At 44.9% G+C, this 15,606-nt stretch overlaps 1 protein-coding gene across 1 annotated transcript in view; it reads right to left on the reverse strand.

Annotated features, from left to right (window-relative positions):
- Positions 1–10,967: 10,967 nt before the first annotated feature.
- Positions 10,968–15,606, reverse strand: part of LOC307245895 (heparan sulfate glucosamine 3-O-sulfotransferase 6-like) — a gene marked incomplete at both ends in the record, with an annotated part of 15,654 nt that continues 11,015 nt past the window's right edge. Inside the window, one exon of the mRNA XM_080021625.1 lies at positions 10,968–11,586. Coding sequence (XP_079877751.1) covers positions 10,968–11,586 — 619 coding nt within the window. The remainder of the gene's footprint in view (positions 11,587–15,606) is intronic.

Below are 15,606 nucleotides of genomic sequence, written 5' to 3' on the forward strand. Positions count from 1 at the left end.
CATACACAGCCATACAAATCTTACTCCGAACAACACACCATCAACCATCACCAACACATGCGGAGCATGAGGGCCGCGTGTGTTGTCATTGGGTTCAACTTTGCTGGAGGACTCGCACCCCCACACCCTGCAATTTTAACTGCAATTGCCAACAGCACACATTGAGCACTGGGGCTTCCGGGGTTGCAGGTGGCTAGTGTAGGGGTGTGTTTGGCCAGGGGGTGAACGGCTGGGTTCGGGTCCTGCCGCCTTTCCCATGGTTCCGGGTGGTTTCTGGCCGGCCACCGAATGGTTTCCAGAGCCTCTGTGAGCTATGTAGTGGTGCGGGAGGCGGCTGTTGGCCTTTCTCCCGCAGGGTGGCGGCGGGTACCCTGGGTGCTGGCAGTGGTGGAGAGGCCACAAATCTGGCTGTCTGCAGACATTGGTGGGGGTGGGGTGGGGGGGGGGGTGACGTCCTGGTGTCCTGCGCCATGTGCACTCGGCTCAGTGGGTGGGCGCTCGAGGCCTGCAGCCGGGTGGGGCATCTATTGTAGCTGGTTGCAGTATGGCGGGCCTTGCCTTTGCGCGGGGTGTTCTTGTGTTTGACGTACATGGGCCAGAGGTGACCGTCAAACAGACCGGGCGGATCTGGCACAGAGTAGTTCCTTGGGCACCTCCTCTTTTTGCATTCTTCATATGGGATGGAAATAAAATAGCGTTGGTTCAGTAAGTCGATCAAAGGTCCGTAGGTGTAAAGCAGGGCATGGGGGCCCTGCTCGACTGCATTGTGGGTGGTTCTGGCGGGGTGTTCCTCTGTTGGCATGGGACCTGGATCTGGGCCTGGGGTCCCTGCCTGGCACTCATGGCACTTAAGCCTGCAATTGGGGTGGGTTGTGTATGAGTGCTTCAGGGGTGCAAGGTCTCCTCGCGCTCTCTGCGACTGGTTTATGCTCCTTGGGGCCATGCATAGGTGTTGCTCCATGGGCTCCCGGCCTCTCTGGGGGCAGGGGAGCCTTCTGTGGCTGCAGGGCATGGTGCCTGGAGCTTTCCTGAAGTGGAGTGTTTATAAGGCTTCCACTGTTTGGAGGCGCTATGATATACTGTAATTCCGACCTATAAATACACCAGAACTAATTGGGGCAAGGCCCTACACTCACCGGTGGACACACACACACACACACACACACACACACACACACACACACACACACACACACACACACACACACACACACACACACACACACACACACAGGCGGACTGATAACAGGCACACACACACCATCAGCACCTGTTTTGAACATAGCCCCGAACACCCTCCTGATAACATCCTTCTCCTTTTCTCCATCCTTTACTCTCATAGCTCTAACAGTGAGGCTGCGTGTCAAATTTTACCGGACTTAATTGATCATGTTTTGTCGATACATGTTGTGGTCTGATGTTTATATGTCTATGTTTCTCCAGATCAGGTTGTTGTTTGCTTCTGTGTTTATTTGTCTCACCCATGGTGATTCTCCCCCTCTTGGAGTTGTGATTAGTTGTTTATAGACCAAAACATGGTAAGATCCTTCTCCATAGAAGGGGATTGGTGGTGGTTCCATATAACAAAAGAGCTGTGCTCTTGTCATTCTACAGGTCGTCCACAGGACAGAGTTATTGCAGCAGTTCTTGATGATTAAAGAATTTATAAAGAGTTGCATTGCTGGTTGAGAAGTTGAACTCCACTTGCAGACTAACTTTGTCCTGAATGCAATGGCATACAAATACTCTGTGTTGTATGCCTAGCATGCTGACAGCACAGGTTAAAAGAAAATAAAGATTTTAAAAAAATCCATCCACAGAGTGTATATGAAGTAGCGCTATGACGTAATTTGTTCTGTCAGACAACTTGACAGCACCAGACGCTTCCATGCCCTTATGGGTTCACCAATTTAAGCAGCCAATACCTCCTGACCTACCTGCTTTGCCGCCTGCTCCCTCCACCTCACCTGTGTAGTTTCTTGATGAATTTGATGTGTTGATGAAGAAGGAGAGACCGCTGACGCTGACTTGAGTAAAATAATAGATTTATTACAAAAGAACAGCATCAGACTAGACTTTCCATGATCGCCTAGGAGAGAATGGAATGGAAAGCCGGATGGATTCTCTGTCGAATGAGACTCTGGCGAGCCTTTTATGCTTGCCCAAAGACAATGTTGACCATTTGGTTCCTCTACATAGGTCACAGGACACATTCCACCCTCCTTATCACCGGGACCCCTGGTGATGTGCTCTCTCTCTCGGGACCCCTGGCACCGTCTCTTAGTAATTATCTTATACGATGGGGCTGTCTTGGGACGCCACACATTCCAAGACACCTCACCTGCATCCACCTGTTGGCTTACTTTTCTATCCAATGGTAAAATGTAATTTTAGAGTTGTCTGTCATAGCTCGTATTAGTGGGCCAATGAGGGCAAATGGCAGTTACACTAAAGTAAGTAAGTACAGGTAGTATAGTATCTAGCAGCAGTGTAGCAATAATGTGCAATGGCATCAGATGTCCATGGGCAAGAAGTTATCCAGTTTAAAGATTTCCTATTTCCTTTTTCTAGGATATGCTATCTTATTTATATTCTCTAGTATATGCATCATGGCCAGCTACTGTACAGTGTAAAATAAAAATCCTCAAACCACAGTAGACTACTGATCTATTTTGCCATGTAATAGTGCAAGAAATTGATCCTGGTCCAAAACTCATCATTTCATGGCAAATAAATTAGGTGAAAAACCAATGTCATAGAGCAGTTGTTCAACCATTGTATTGCAGACACCTGGAATGCTCAAAGAGAGCTCGCCAGGTGTGCAGTGAACATTTTTCAAATTCCACTCAAAATGAAAAAAAAATGGAAATTAGCTTTAGTATTGCAAGACTGTAATAATTCATCAGTTCCAGCCAGAATAGCAGCACTGTGTTCACCAGAACAAGTTTCACTCTAAAAGTGGGGACTGTACAGTATGTAGTGATGAAAGGTTTCACTACTTTTTGAGAATAGGTTCTTTACAAGTCACTCAGTAAAAAAGTGTCATTCCATTTTCCGACTCTTAAATTTGATTATTGCTCTTAAAAGGGCCATTTTCAGTCGCTGCTTTCTCTTTATTTTTCTTCAAACGGAAAATGGGAGTGCGCTCTGTAATATATCACACATCATGAACACACCGTGGCAACCAGTTACAGTGTATAAAACAAAGCACTAGATATTTCATCAAAGAGGCTGTAGGCGCAAAGAGTATGAGATATGTGTGAAGAATTAGCTTTATTTTACAGTGAGTGGGTGCGGCAGCTTGGATAGTCACTTTCGGCCAAGTAGTGTTTTACCAAGACCTTAAAAGTTTTGTGTGTGAAAAATTTTGTGTGTGAAAATTAGAAGGGGGCCTTTTGAGCTTCATATCATGTAATCTTCTTAAATGGCCTGATGTATCAACAACTGTCACTTCTTTCAAGTTTGTTCTCTTTGTTCACAGTTATATTTATGAGGGAAGAACAAATAAAATATGTTCATGGAATCGCTGTTAAAAGCGCCACCTTGACTTTTTTTTTTTTATATTTCGAAATGCTCCTTCCCCTTCCGATGGGCGTCTAAAAAACAATCCCAAGATGCGACTTCTTGATGGGAAATTCCATCTGTCCTTAGAGAGCGGATCCCAATCCACAGGGGGAGACCTGACTCCCCAGACATCTGTTGGGTGAAGTGCTGTCTAATTTAGCTGCTGTTGCAGGAGGGAGGAGATGGATGAGAGGAACTGGTTCTTTCTAAAGTGTACATGCTTGGGTTAAGGCCTCACAAATGTCCAGAGTGTAGTCCTTAGTTTGGTAAGTACTGAGTACTGACACTGTGGTGTTAATACAGAACTGAGTTGAAAATGAACAATCTTGCTTTTAAATAAAGTAACATGAAGTAGAATATACTGTCATGTATGAAAATTGTGGACGTGGGTTTTTTTGTTGCTTATATATTTTGCCTATATTTTTTTGCTTACATTTTTTGTTCTCTATATATTTTTTATATTATATATTATATATATTCATTATACATTACGTTATATATTATATATATATTTTATCTATATATATATTTATATATATATATATTTTTTTTTTCAACATTATATATATATATATATATATAGACAGTAAATATATACTGTATAAACATTATTTCATTCCATTATTTTCTTCATACTTTGTTTTGCACAGCCTTTCCCCTTCATCATTTCCCTGCACTGTACTTTTATGACTGCACGTAACGAGTAAACAATCTTGAATCTTTTTCCCAGTAGGACAACTAGACTTCAAGCATCGTCCCATCTCTAAGCATCTAGGGAGTTTTGGGTCACTTGGGGAAAGAGATCTTTAATATGCACTTTGGAGGTCGAAGGTCAGATAGATATCCCCACCGTAGATATCTACGGTGGGGTCAGCTTCATTAAGTGTTAATGACCCTCCCCGAGGGCAAGCCGTCTGCCCTCCATCCCCACCATGATGCCTCTTTCCCACTCAGCCTCTTTACTGGTCTTACCAGAGCAGTGTTTCCCAACATCTTTTTCTTCCACGGCACACTTTTTAATGTGAAATAATCCCACGGCAAACTGCTATCCTTTTAACCACTAAAACCGCCAGAAACAGTATTGTTATGGCCTACTAATAGTTAGTGATGCAAGACTCGTGAACGATTTGTTCATAGCGAAAAACTCTTTTAAATGACTCCGGAGTTGGGAGTCACTCCGGCAAAAGAGTGAGCGAGTTAAACTTCGACTCACTCTTAAAATAATTACAGAGGATTGAAATCGAGGGAAAAACAAGCCAGTGCATTTGACGAAATTCATATTGAACATAACCGATTTACTCTTTGCATTGCAAATGATTCTTGTGAGTATTCCATTCACAACTCAGAGCGACCGACCAAAAGGACCAAGAGTCAGAGAATCCAACAGCTCTTTTTACTGAGTGACTCGTCAAGAGCCAAATCTCTAAAAGGAGTCGAGCGTTTCATCACGACGAACAGTCCTCACTTTCAGAGTGAAACTCGTCCTGCTGGAGCTGCTTAACTGTCTAGAGCTGATGAATGAGATGAATGAGCGGAGCCTTGCAATTCTGACAAGAGCCACGTCGCATTCTTTTTTTTTTTTTTTCAGTGGAACGGTTCACGCATATGGTGGGCTCTCAAGGCACACTGGCGTGCCGGGACACTGGAGGATTAACCGCCCGGTTCAATCCCCCCTCACCCTCTTATCTCTCTCCCTTCTTTTTCCATCCCCTCTGAAACGGTTTTGCATTTCAGAAGACGCCCGCCCGGCCAGCGGCATCTTCCGAAAGCACGGTTTTGAAACAAGCAGCCGCCTCTTACCCGGTCGAAGCGGCCCTGCCGAACACATGCTGATATCCATGAGAGGGATCTATTCATTAAGCAAACTGTCACCAGAAGAGCTTTCAAACAGAGTGACTCAGGAACTTTGGTTCTGGTTCCCTGTGATTTGTAATTACTCCAAGGGCACATGTTTATGTTCCTCTTTTGATCAGCTAATTAGAAAGGAAGCACGGGTGCAAATCCTCTCCGGTTTTGGTGGAGGAATGTAGCTCACCGGGTAATTAGAGAGCGGGTGTAGGCGCTCGTGCAGCAGGCCTCACATTAAAACCCATCGGAGGCCTTATGATTTGGCGTTCATTCAAACGAACTCTCGCCCTAATGACAAGAGCACGCTCCCGTCGTTTGATTCCAAATCCCCTCTGAGATGAGCATGTTTCTGTCAGCCGCTGCAGAGCAAAAAATAAAAAATAATAATCAAAATCTTCTCTTGGCTCAAAGCTTTTCTGTTGCTTGGAGTTCAGTCTATACTCATGTGCATCCCCCAATCTACTTTTATCTGCTGTTGCTTTTAATGCATTATACTGTACTGCTCATTAGCAGTGGTACAGTAAGTACCTGGCTACTTACTTGGACGTTTCTAGTTCTAAAATAAGAATGCGCAGCACACGTTGATGTCTCACCACTCAGTATCACACTAGTTACGTTGCATGTCATTTTGGGGCAGAAGGGTGTCTGCAGGTATCAGAACATTACATTTTCTGCATTTTAAGATCCTTTCCAGACAGTTTTGGACAAAATGCATTATCATCCACACGTGTATGGGTATTTCTTTTGCATGGGTGTTTCAGCCTCCCGTCCAGACCAAAACGGCGTTTCAGGTCACTGAAAATAAAGCTCTTGAAAAACTCCCTCCTGTCTGGAGCTTTTTCAAAACTCTGTTGTCTGCGTGTTCATGTGGACCGTTTCGCCAGACGATGACATCATGACCTCTATTTACAGTACACATGTGCAACTGTTGTTTCACACATTGAACATAGCCAGAAACCTACAAACACTGGCAGACGTATGTTTACGTGCGGCTTTAAAAATATCCATATACGTGTGGACAAGGCCTTATTTTTGGACACATTATCTCTCTCTTAAAGATTTAACATTGCCGAGGTATATGTATGAGGAAGAACTGAGAGGGTTAGGACCGAGATGATTCTATGAACTGTAATTATTATTGTTTCCTTTTGGTCAGATAGCAAAGTAAGGGACAAGGAGCCGGAATAAATCAAACAAATACTTTTCCTCACAGAACTTAAGGAGGTACAAGGACTTTCTTGGATTTCTCTCTTCAGATGAGTGTAATGACTAAGTATGAAGGTAGTTGGATTCATCTAGAACAGGCACTTTCCCAACAGTTTAATTCAAAGGTAAGAATTTCAGGGATTTCAAGGCTTAGGGTTTTATAACATCAGCAATGGAATATATAGGTGAATAAAATCAGATAAAATATTTTAAGACCAGACTTTTATTGCCTAATATTTGTGTAATAATTATTAATAATTGTGGGTGGAGGGCTGTAATTGCCTAATAACTCAATCGTAGACATTTTGAGCCTGCAGACATCCTGCTTGGGTCAATGTCTTTTTAAAGCTGGAGAAAGTGTTTCCGTGGTGATAAAGGGCTCTATGTTCAGCAACAGAAGAGGATAGGGTGTCAGGTATGTCTGGCCCAGTGTCTGGCTGACGGGACACTCTCCCCGGTACTCGCACCACCCCGGGGGTCAGAGGGCAACACATGACTAAGCTTGAATGATCAGCTACTGTATCTGGTTGGTGGTGAGTTTGTTCGATGCACGTAAGCCTTTCCATACAATTCCTTTACATCATATTGTATGTCTTTGGATGGCAGCAGCGTACAGCAACGTGTAAGGGGTCTTACATAATGACCATGTCAAAGCAGAGGCTGTAGCACCTTCATCTGTCTGCTGTATAATGAGCAATTTGCCTCGATCATTCACAGTAAATGGACCATTGAGACATCGGCATAACAGATTATTTACTTCACACCCTCGTCGGTCTGAGAATCACCTGCTGTGCACCATAACCCCCTTTGAGTGACCCCGGGCGGTGGAGTGCACTCGGGCCCCTGACCCTTGGCATGGCCGGAGCTGATCCTGAACCCCGTAGCAGAAAAAAAACGACGCAGTTCAAGGGGCAAATCAGGGCAGCAGGGACAGTTGTTCCGGTCACATGATGAATGAGAGTAAATAACAACGTTGAAAGTGAAGCGTTTGCGAGTGAGACTGTGTCGCTGCTGTATTGGGAATGGAAACACTGATACAAGAAATATTGACACAAACACTTTGTTTTCTGATTGTGAACTTTCTCTCTTACTCTTCATCGCTGCCTACACCACCAGCTGTTCTATGCCTGACATGGCCCCAAGCAGCATCCCCGCAGCCAAGCTGGTAGACTGGTATGGCAGTCCCAAAGTAGCCACTCCCTTATCCCTTGAAAAAAGACACTTGACCCCCCTCAGCAAGGGTCACTGAATCACTTTCAGTACGGGTGTATAGATCTGAGGAGACGCAATCCATCCGTTCACCCGCCTAATCCGGGCTTTGGTTTTAAATGCATGTCTGTTTGTGTCTTATAAACCCTCTATGGAGCAGGATACTCATGTGGGCCATTGACAGCCAGCAGGTCATTGTGTGTGTGCGATGCAAAAATGTATCGAGAAAAGGATCCGGTTGCCTTGGGAAGGTCTGTTTAACAGACCTGTGTCTGGATGGGCTGGTTTGCATATCAATACCTGCAGGCCTGAATGACCCTCAGTCGGCAATCTCAGGTCTCAGGGCTCTCTGGTGCGGAGAGTAGGATAAAAGACACTTTTCACCGTTTGGGGGGAACCAGGAACAGTGGCACAGCTGACTGGTTTCCTTTAGCAGCTCTTGGTCCATGAATGGGGCTGTGGGACATTCAGAAATTCCATGAATGAAGCGTATGCAAGGCAGTAGATTAACGCCAGAACCACCAAATACCAGCAAAATGTTTGTTTGTGATTAGAGGTGCCGACTTTGTTTGCTGAGTCACAATTTGTATATTGAGTAACAGAATGTAATCTCAATAATAAATGCATCTGCACCAGTGAATTGTAGGTTGTCACAAAAAAACAAAGCTTTACTGACGTCACGTCTTGTGCTGTTTGGCACAGCCATCTTTAGCCTTGCAGATTTTTCCCATTAAAAACTGATAGAGTGCTGTCTCCTCTGTAATAACAGTCTGAATTTTTTTTCTTTGAGACAATCCTCTCCCGAGCTTTGTGTGTGGGGAATTTTCATTTTTATGCCTTTTAGAGAGTAATAAAACAAAGAACATATTGGCTGCCGGCTGCGGCAACTAAGTGGATGTGCAGCTTCCCAATTTGCTCCTCTCAAAGCGGGTTTCTCTACTTTGCCGTCGACCGTTACATGGTCAGAGGATCTCGTGGGAATTAGCAGGTAGGCAATAAAAATCCAACTGATACCATCGCTGATTTAGAACGGAATGGAATAAGGAATAACTTTGACGACGGCTATAAAGAAGACATACGGTGAGTGGAATATTAAAACTTCTCACTGGCAGCACCATGGCGAACTAACTCTGGCAAAAGAAAAAAAATAAAAATAAAACTCTATCCCAACATACACATTCCTCATACATATATACACAAATTTGCCTGTCGCGCATTTGCATCTCTGCGGGCCCTGGATCGATTAGATAGGCGCGGGAGATAAATTACGCGTTAAATAATATTTTACAAATGTGAGATGGCGACCTGCGCCTGACCCCAGGCCTAAATCACCAGTGACGTGGGGAACGTGGTATGTATGTGCACATATCACCCCAGCCTATAAACTAAACAGGCAGCTATTGATTCGGGCCGGCTTCCTCCAGTGGAGGTCCCATGGGTGTAGAATGCAATATTAATGGATCAAGGGGCTGGATGTGTATGTGTTTGCCTGTGTGTGTGTGTGTGTGTGTGTGTGTGTGTGTGTGTGTGTGTGTGTTTTGAATAAGTGTGAATTTGCAGAAGGAGTGGATGCTATACATGCATAATTGACCATGGGTATTTGTGTATTTGTATGCGGTGCATGAGTGTAGTGAAAAATACTAAGGGATTGAATTGCGTGCAATTGAAAGTGTGTGCGTGTGTGTGTGTGTGTGTGTGTGTGTGTGTGTGTGTGTGTGTGTGTGAAATGAGGTCTCTGCGAGTATATATCCTGGCGCAGCACGACTCCATTAACCAGTATGGTGGCAGAGTGGTCAGCAGTTTATGGCAAGCAGGCTTACAGGTCAAGAGGGTGGTGGGTCAAAAATGTCTGTTCCCCAAAGGTCTCCAATCACCCCCAGTGAATTGATTGCTCACACATCAGAAAAAGCTTCCTCTCCGCGTTAACTTCAAATTTAGCCCCCGGAGGCCTGGTACTATATGACTCCCCCCACCCCCCAAAAAAAAAACTCTGAACGAAACAAGAAGATGAACCAGGGAAGAGAAGCCCACTCTTTCAGAATAAAAGCTTTAGTCAGCCTTTCAGTATTCAAATGCAAAAGTACAAGAGAAAAAACATTTAAACAATATTTTGTCATCTTATAAATTAGGGTTTTGGAAAAATATACAGTTGACTGAAAGTACAGCTTTACGAAGTCGAGCGTAGATCAAACAGAGTAAAAAAAAAAACAACCCAAAAACAATCACAGATAGAGAAGGGCATTGGTATAGCTAGCAACATAAATTACAGCAAATCTACAGCGCATAATAGAGCGTGATCGTAATTCTGTCACCTTTCTGCATAAGTTCAGATCTGTTTTATACATGAATAAAAAAATACAGTTCCTGGCCCTGAATCTACATCAGGAGAAGTGGGTAAAAAAAAGTCACACTGTATCAAAAACAGAAAGATTCATGGATTTATTCAAACGGCTTTTGGGGCTGTGCTGAATGCCGAGACAATGCTGATATGAAAAAGCCTTAAAAATGGTCGCACGTTTTATTCCAACAACGGATCTAAAAGCATGATCGCTGAATCAAACGTGGTTATTTTATTGTGCCTAAGTTAAGGAAAAATCTGACCCGACTTGCCGCGCTCTCCCCCGCTTGCGTTTATGTTTTCTCATGGCTCCAACGTGTCATTTTGCTCGACGTGGCTTCACTCTACTGTCAAGACATGCCTTTCGCAGGGCTTGTCATTTGGTTTAACTTGAGGATTCTCTCGCTAAACTGTCTGTTACGTGTCGAGTGCCAAGTTTCAAATTATGTCCAATAACAGACGCTAGGGCTGGCATTATCCACAAGCATCTGTTTAGCACTGCTACTGTAGAGAAACAAGAAAGTTATATCTACTGGACAAAGAGCGTTTTTCAAGTAACTGCAGTTCTCACTGTTTGGCCCCATTATTTGGCAGAATAAAGCTTTGGTAAAACATCTTCAATGTACTTTCAACGTTCAGAGCTAATACTTAGGTCCGAGGACAAGAAAGGAGAGGACCATCCTGTATGGTAAGAGCTTTGGAAGGACAGAATATCTTTCTGATGCTCCTGTCAATTTTAAGCAGCTGCCACATAGGGCTTTGCCTTGATCGTCTTTTAAAGGAGCTTTGGCGACGACACGTTTCAATCCCAGCCAAAGTTGTGACCGGTCATCTGGTAGAACTTGAGATTGAAGGGCCTGTAGAAGTCTCTGAGTCTCTGCAGCACCTCAGAGGGGATCTGGGGATGGGGCCGGCCCTTTGACTTCCCCAGGCACCTAGGTCTGCTGCTCCCCTCGGGCTTCTTCAGGCAGGGGAACCCTTTGGTCTGGTTGAAGTAGAAGTGCTTGTCAGTCACCACCCGCTTGAGCCCCAGGAAGTCCTGGACCCGGCCCATCTCGCCGGCGGGGTCCGTCACCAGCCGCTCGCCACTGACGAATAGGAAGCGGGAGAGCGGGAAGTAGCGCAGCCAGTTCTCCAGGTGCTTGGCGTAGATGCCGATGCGCACGGCGCTCCAGGAGGTGTCGATGAGGCCCGTGGAGGCGTTGCGGAAGGCCAAGTCCTGGAAGGAGGGGAGTCCCGGGGATTTGGACAGGGTCTGGGTGTAGTCGGAAACAGCACGGGTCACCGGGTCGCGGACCACGACGATGAGCTTGGTTTGCCGGCTCATGGAGAAGACGCGGCGAGGCGCCTCCTTGGTGATAAAGTAGCTTGGTGTCTTCTCCATGGTGACCTGACCCTCCAAGGTGCGGGGCATCAGGTTCCTGGAGTGTAAGAGAGAGAGAGAGAGAGAGAGAAAAGAGACAAAGGGGGAAATATACAGTCGTCAATAACAAAGGAACTCACAAACAAAGAGTTTACCAAAAAGTGTCTCCACATGCTCTATCGTCCAAAAATAAGACTTACATATCATAAATAATACATTCCCATGATATTGCCAGTCTCAAAACTTTTCTTTGATCATTGCAGGCTTGCCTTGGGGGGCCTTTGGATTTTGCTTTGTAATTAGCAGGGCTAAATCTGTGATTAGACAAAGGTAAACATGACATTATGCTCCAATGTTGGTAGAGCGACCATGCCAAAGCATACAGGAGAGAGAGAGAGAGAGAGAGAGAGAGACAGAGAGAGAGAGAGTCTTTGACTGGCTACCATACGAAAACCGCAAGGCCATATTAACCTCTGACAAGTCATTTCCTCCCATCCACCTTGTTCCAAACAGGCTCATCACAGGCCGGGCTCGCCGTCTGCTCATCAAAGCGTTCCACAGCTCGCTTAACTCGAGAAGCGACGAGATCATGGAACTTCAAAACATTCAACAAATCTGATCAGCCCAAAGCCGGTGTTTGACTGCGAGTCCCGAAAAAAGTGCCAGGACGGAATGTATACGAGATGCGGTGAGCGGCGAGAGAACCGAGAGGCTATTTGTCTATGTGTTGTTTATTTCAGTCACCAGCTACTTCACCGCCGAGACAAAAACCTACAAACCTCGATGGTGAAATATGACCTTGTGAAAAGGATCCCGTTTAATTTCCCCTACCTCCAACAAGCCAAGCAAAACAGTATGCCTCCCTTCATCTAATTCACAAAGAGGGGATTCAAATCCACGCAAGAGGCCAAATCTTGTATGTTTGTGTCTGATGTTTTCAGAAATCCTAGCACTACGAAATGTAACAAACCCGTCAGTGAGCATGTGGAGATGGCGGCATAGGAATCGTCATGGTTGGTCTGTTACTGAGGGACTTACAGCGTTTGTGCACTGCAAAAAACCATCGCAAGACACAAGTCCCACATCAAGCATCTAGCAATTGAGGGCCAGGCAATTTAAGCAGCCAATCCCTGCAGCCCATCCACCTGTTGGGCTCTGCTATTCTATTGAATAGGGGGGATTTTACCTCATCGCTCCTATAAATACACCTATGTTTGCTTTACAACTTGCCGGGAGTGATGAGCAGTAGAGTCCAGACGCCAAACTCGACGATGCACAATAAATAACGATCAGTTTAAAGCAAGTACGTCTAAGACTTGTCTGTCTGTTGTCTGAAATGACATTATCTTGTTCTGTGAGGTCGGCCTTGTTTCAATATATTTCTTCAAGGAAATCGTCAAAACAAGTTGAAGTGCAAAGCAAACTTAAAAAGACAAACATACAGTATATAACAACCCATTGATTTCTCCATCAATCTTCTTCTTTTCCTACCCCTCAATATGAGACTTTGATGAAGCTTTTGTCAGGTGCATTATGTTTTAAAGTGTGGAGCCTGCATTCCTCTTTCTGGGTCCAGAACACACTCTGCCACAAGTCGTGCGTGTCCCCCTGGCACGGAGATATAAGGGTAACACTGAATGCATAACTTATGGTTTTCATAAGAAAACCCTGAACTGGTATGTGGCAGTTTCGCCTACCACGCGCCACCCAACCAGTGTTCAGGGACATCCGGCACAGAGACACAGAAGACAGGGTTGTAGAAAACACACAAGTTTATTGTGGAGAGGGCACTTGATAGAACAAGCCCCAGAGCAGATGGACACAGGTCATGACAAGGGCCCCTCTCTGTGGGGATGAGGGTTTTACCTGTTGCTTGTTAGACCAACCAACGAGCAACAGGTATGGAGCCACTCTGATCCTGGGTCCCTAATAACATAGACCCAGGACAGGTGTGGCTGCTCCAACCACACTAGCCCCACACCACATTGCATTACAGGGCTGCAGCGAAACTAAACGGGAAGGGATGGGAAAAAATAAGGCACTCCATCTCTGGCAGAGAAGTTTATGAATACGAAACGGAAGATGTTTGTGAAAGCGGCCAGAAAGCCACTCTCTGGCCGAGTTGCTGAGGCTGTGGGTCCAAAGCCTATTTTTGGTGGAGGTCACCGTCTGAGGTGATTAGTCATATAGGTTTCACAAATCTCCGTTCCTAGAAAAAATAAAAGGGGCTGCGTTTCTCCCCAGGGCCGTGGCCTGGAATAAACCCTGTCCCTCTTTTTCTCCCTTTCAACCTGTCAACTATGGACATTCGGTTGATCTATAGATTTGTTGCTGGATTTGTATAAGTTTCCCCCGTTGAATCGAAGTAAATTTATAGATCGGGATCTGGTGAATGTGAATAGAAGCCCTTTGACACCAGCCTTCTTGCGAACCACTTGAGGGCAAAACATCTCATGGGAGGTTTTTCCAGAAAAAATATTTGTCCAATCAAATCAATCTTTGTCTTTGAAGTGTTTCCAAGACATCAATCCATTCCTTTTCTCGAGAATGGACACAAGGCGAAGAATGAATGGGATGCCAGTCCATCGAAGGGTAGCAGCCCTAAACCAGCCTATCCAGCTGGAAACTACAACTGAGAGTACAGAAGCTCCAAGTTTGTCAAGATGATTGTTTTTCTGGAGAGCTTTGCCGATGTGTGATCACTGGTATGGATCGCTTCGACTGAGAGCTGGTAGGTGACAATGTCACCATTTAAAAGCCACATATACTGCCTGTTAAGGTGCATGATCAAAGATGCCATTTTCTCCATAGATCAAAACACAAAATGATAGGCCTAGAGTCACTTGCTCACCATCTCACAGCAACAGACCAGCCTGCAATTTGCAGATTTCGACATAAGACAAGCACAATTTGTCCGTCACAAGCCTGGTTGCTAACAACCACACAAGTGACAAGACAATAGTAAAATGAACAATCAGAATGTTGGAGGGACAGCAAAAGCAATCAATGGGCGCTGTCTAACTTTGTTCATTTCATTGCAGTTTTGTGACCTCAGTCAGTTAATTGGATCAATATTTACCATGAGATGTATAGATTTACTATGCACAACACAAACATACATCCACAACAGTAAAATAGGTTAATGCATATATTTAACGCACCACTGGGAAATGACACATTTACTGGTAAATCTATTGATTTATAGCTTTTCAACGTTTACCGTCGCCTATACACCCAGACATTGTACGTACCCATTGCATTCTTTCCAATGTAATGTACTTTCCGTTGACAAGGTAACACAATATAGAAAATTCCAGTAAGATTCATCTGCAGGGTACCTTGCCAGCACGCAGCATTAAACACTGACATTTCGGTGTATAAAAATCGATATATCATTTACCCATCCCGTTGGAGCCAACCGTGATACTTCAGCGTCTTCTCAGCTGGCATTAAAGTTTGATGACAAATGATGGATTCCATGGAGAAAAAGTCAAGGTGCCAGATTCCTTGGCCTGCTTAGTGTTGTGCTGGTGTGCACGTACGAGTATGAGTTGTGTGGCACTAGAGGGGGGATGTTTAATTTAGCTCAATCAGTCTAATGGGAGCCATGCCGCTCCATGCCGGGGCCGAGAGGGCCCCGCCATTGACATGGTGTTTACATCTTGGAAACGCTGGCCTGTAATCACAGAAGCGCCTGTCCAAAGCACACGGATCAGGAGGCCACACACTGCCAGAGAGAGAGAGAGAAAGAAAGAGGGAGAGAGAGAGAGGGGGGGAGAGAGAAAGGGGAGAAAGAGAGAGAGAAAGGGAGAGGGGAAGGGCGAGATAGAGAGAGAGAACCTGTGGCCAAGATGATGGAAGAAATAAAAGACAAGTGCATCAGAAAGGGAGAATGATAGAACAGAACGAAAATAAGATGTAAATCCCTTGTTAGCATAATCTCAAGCATCAAATTCTCTCTCTCTCTCTCTCTCTCTCTCTCTCTCTCTCTCTCTCTCCCATGAAGATAAAAGACATGGTGAAATGCAAACCGCTGCGTTTGTTCTGAGTATTGGGAAAGCTTGCGGCCCGCTGTTTG

Source organism: Zeus faber (assembly GCF_960531495.2).
Source record: "Zeus faber genome assembly, chromosome: 20".
Lineage (NCBI taxonomy): Eukaryota > Metazoa > Chordata > Actinopteri > Zeiformes > Zeidae > Zeus > Zeus faber.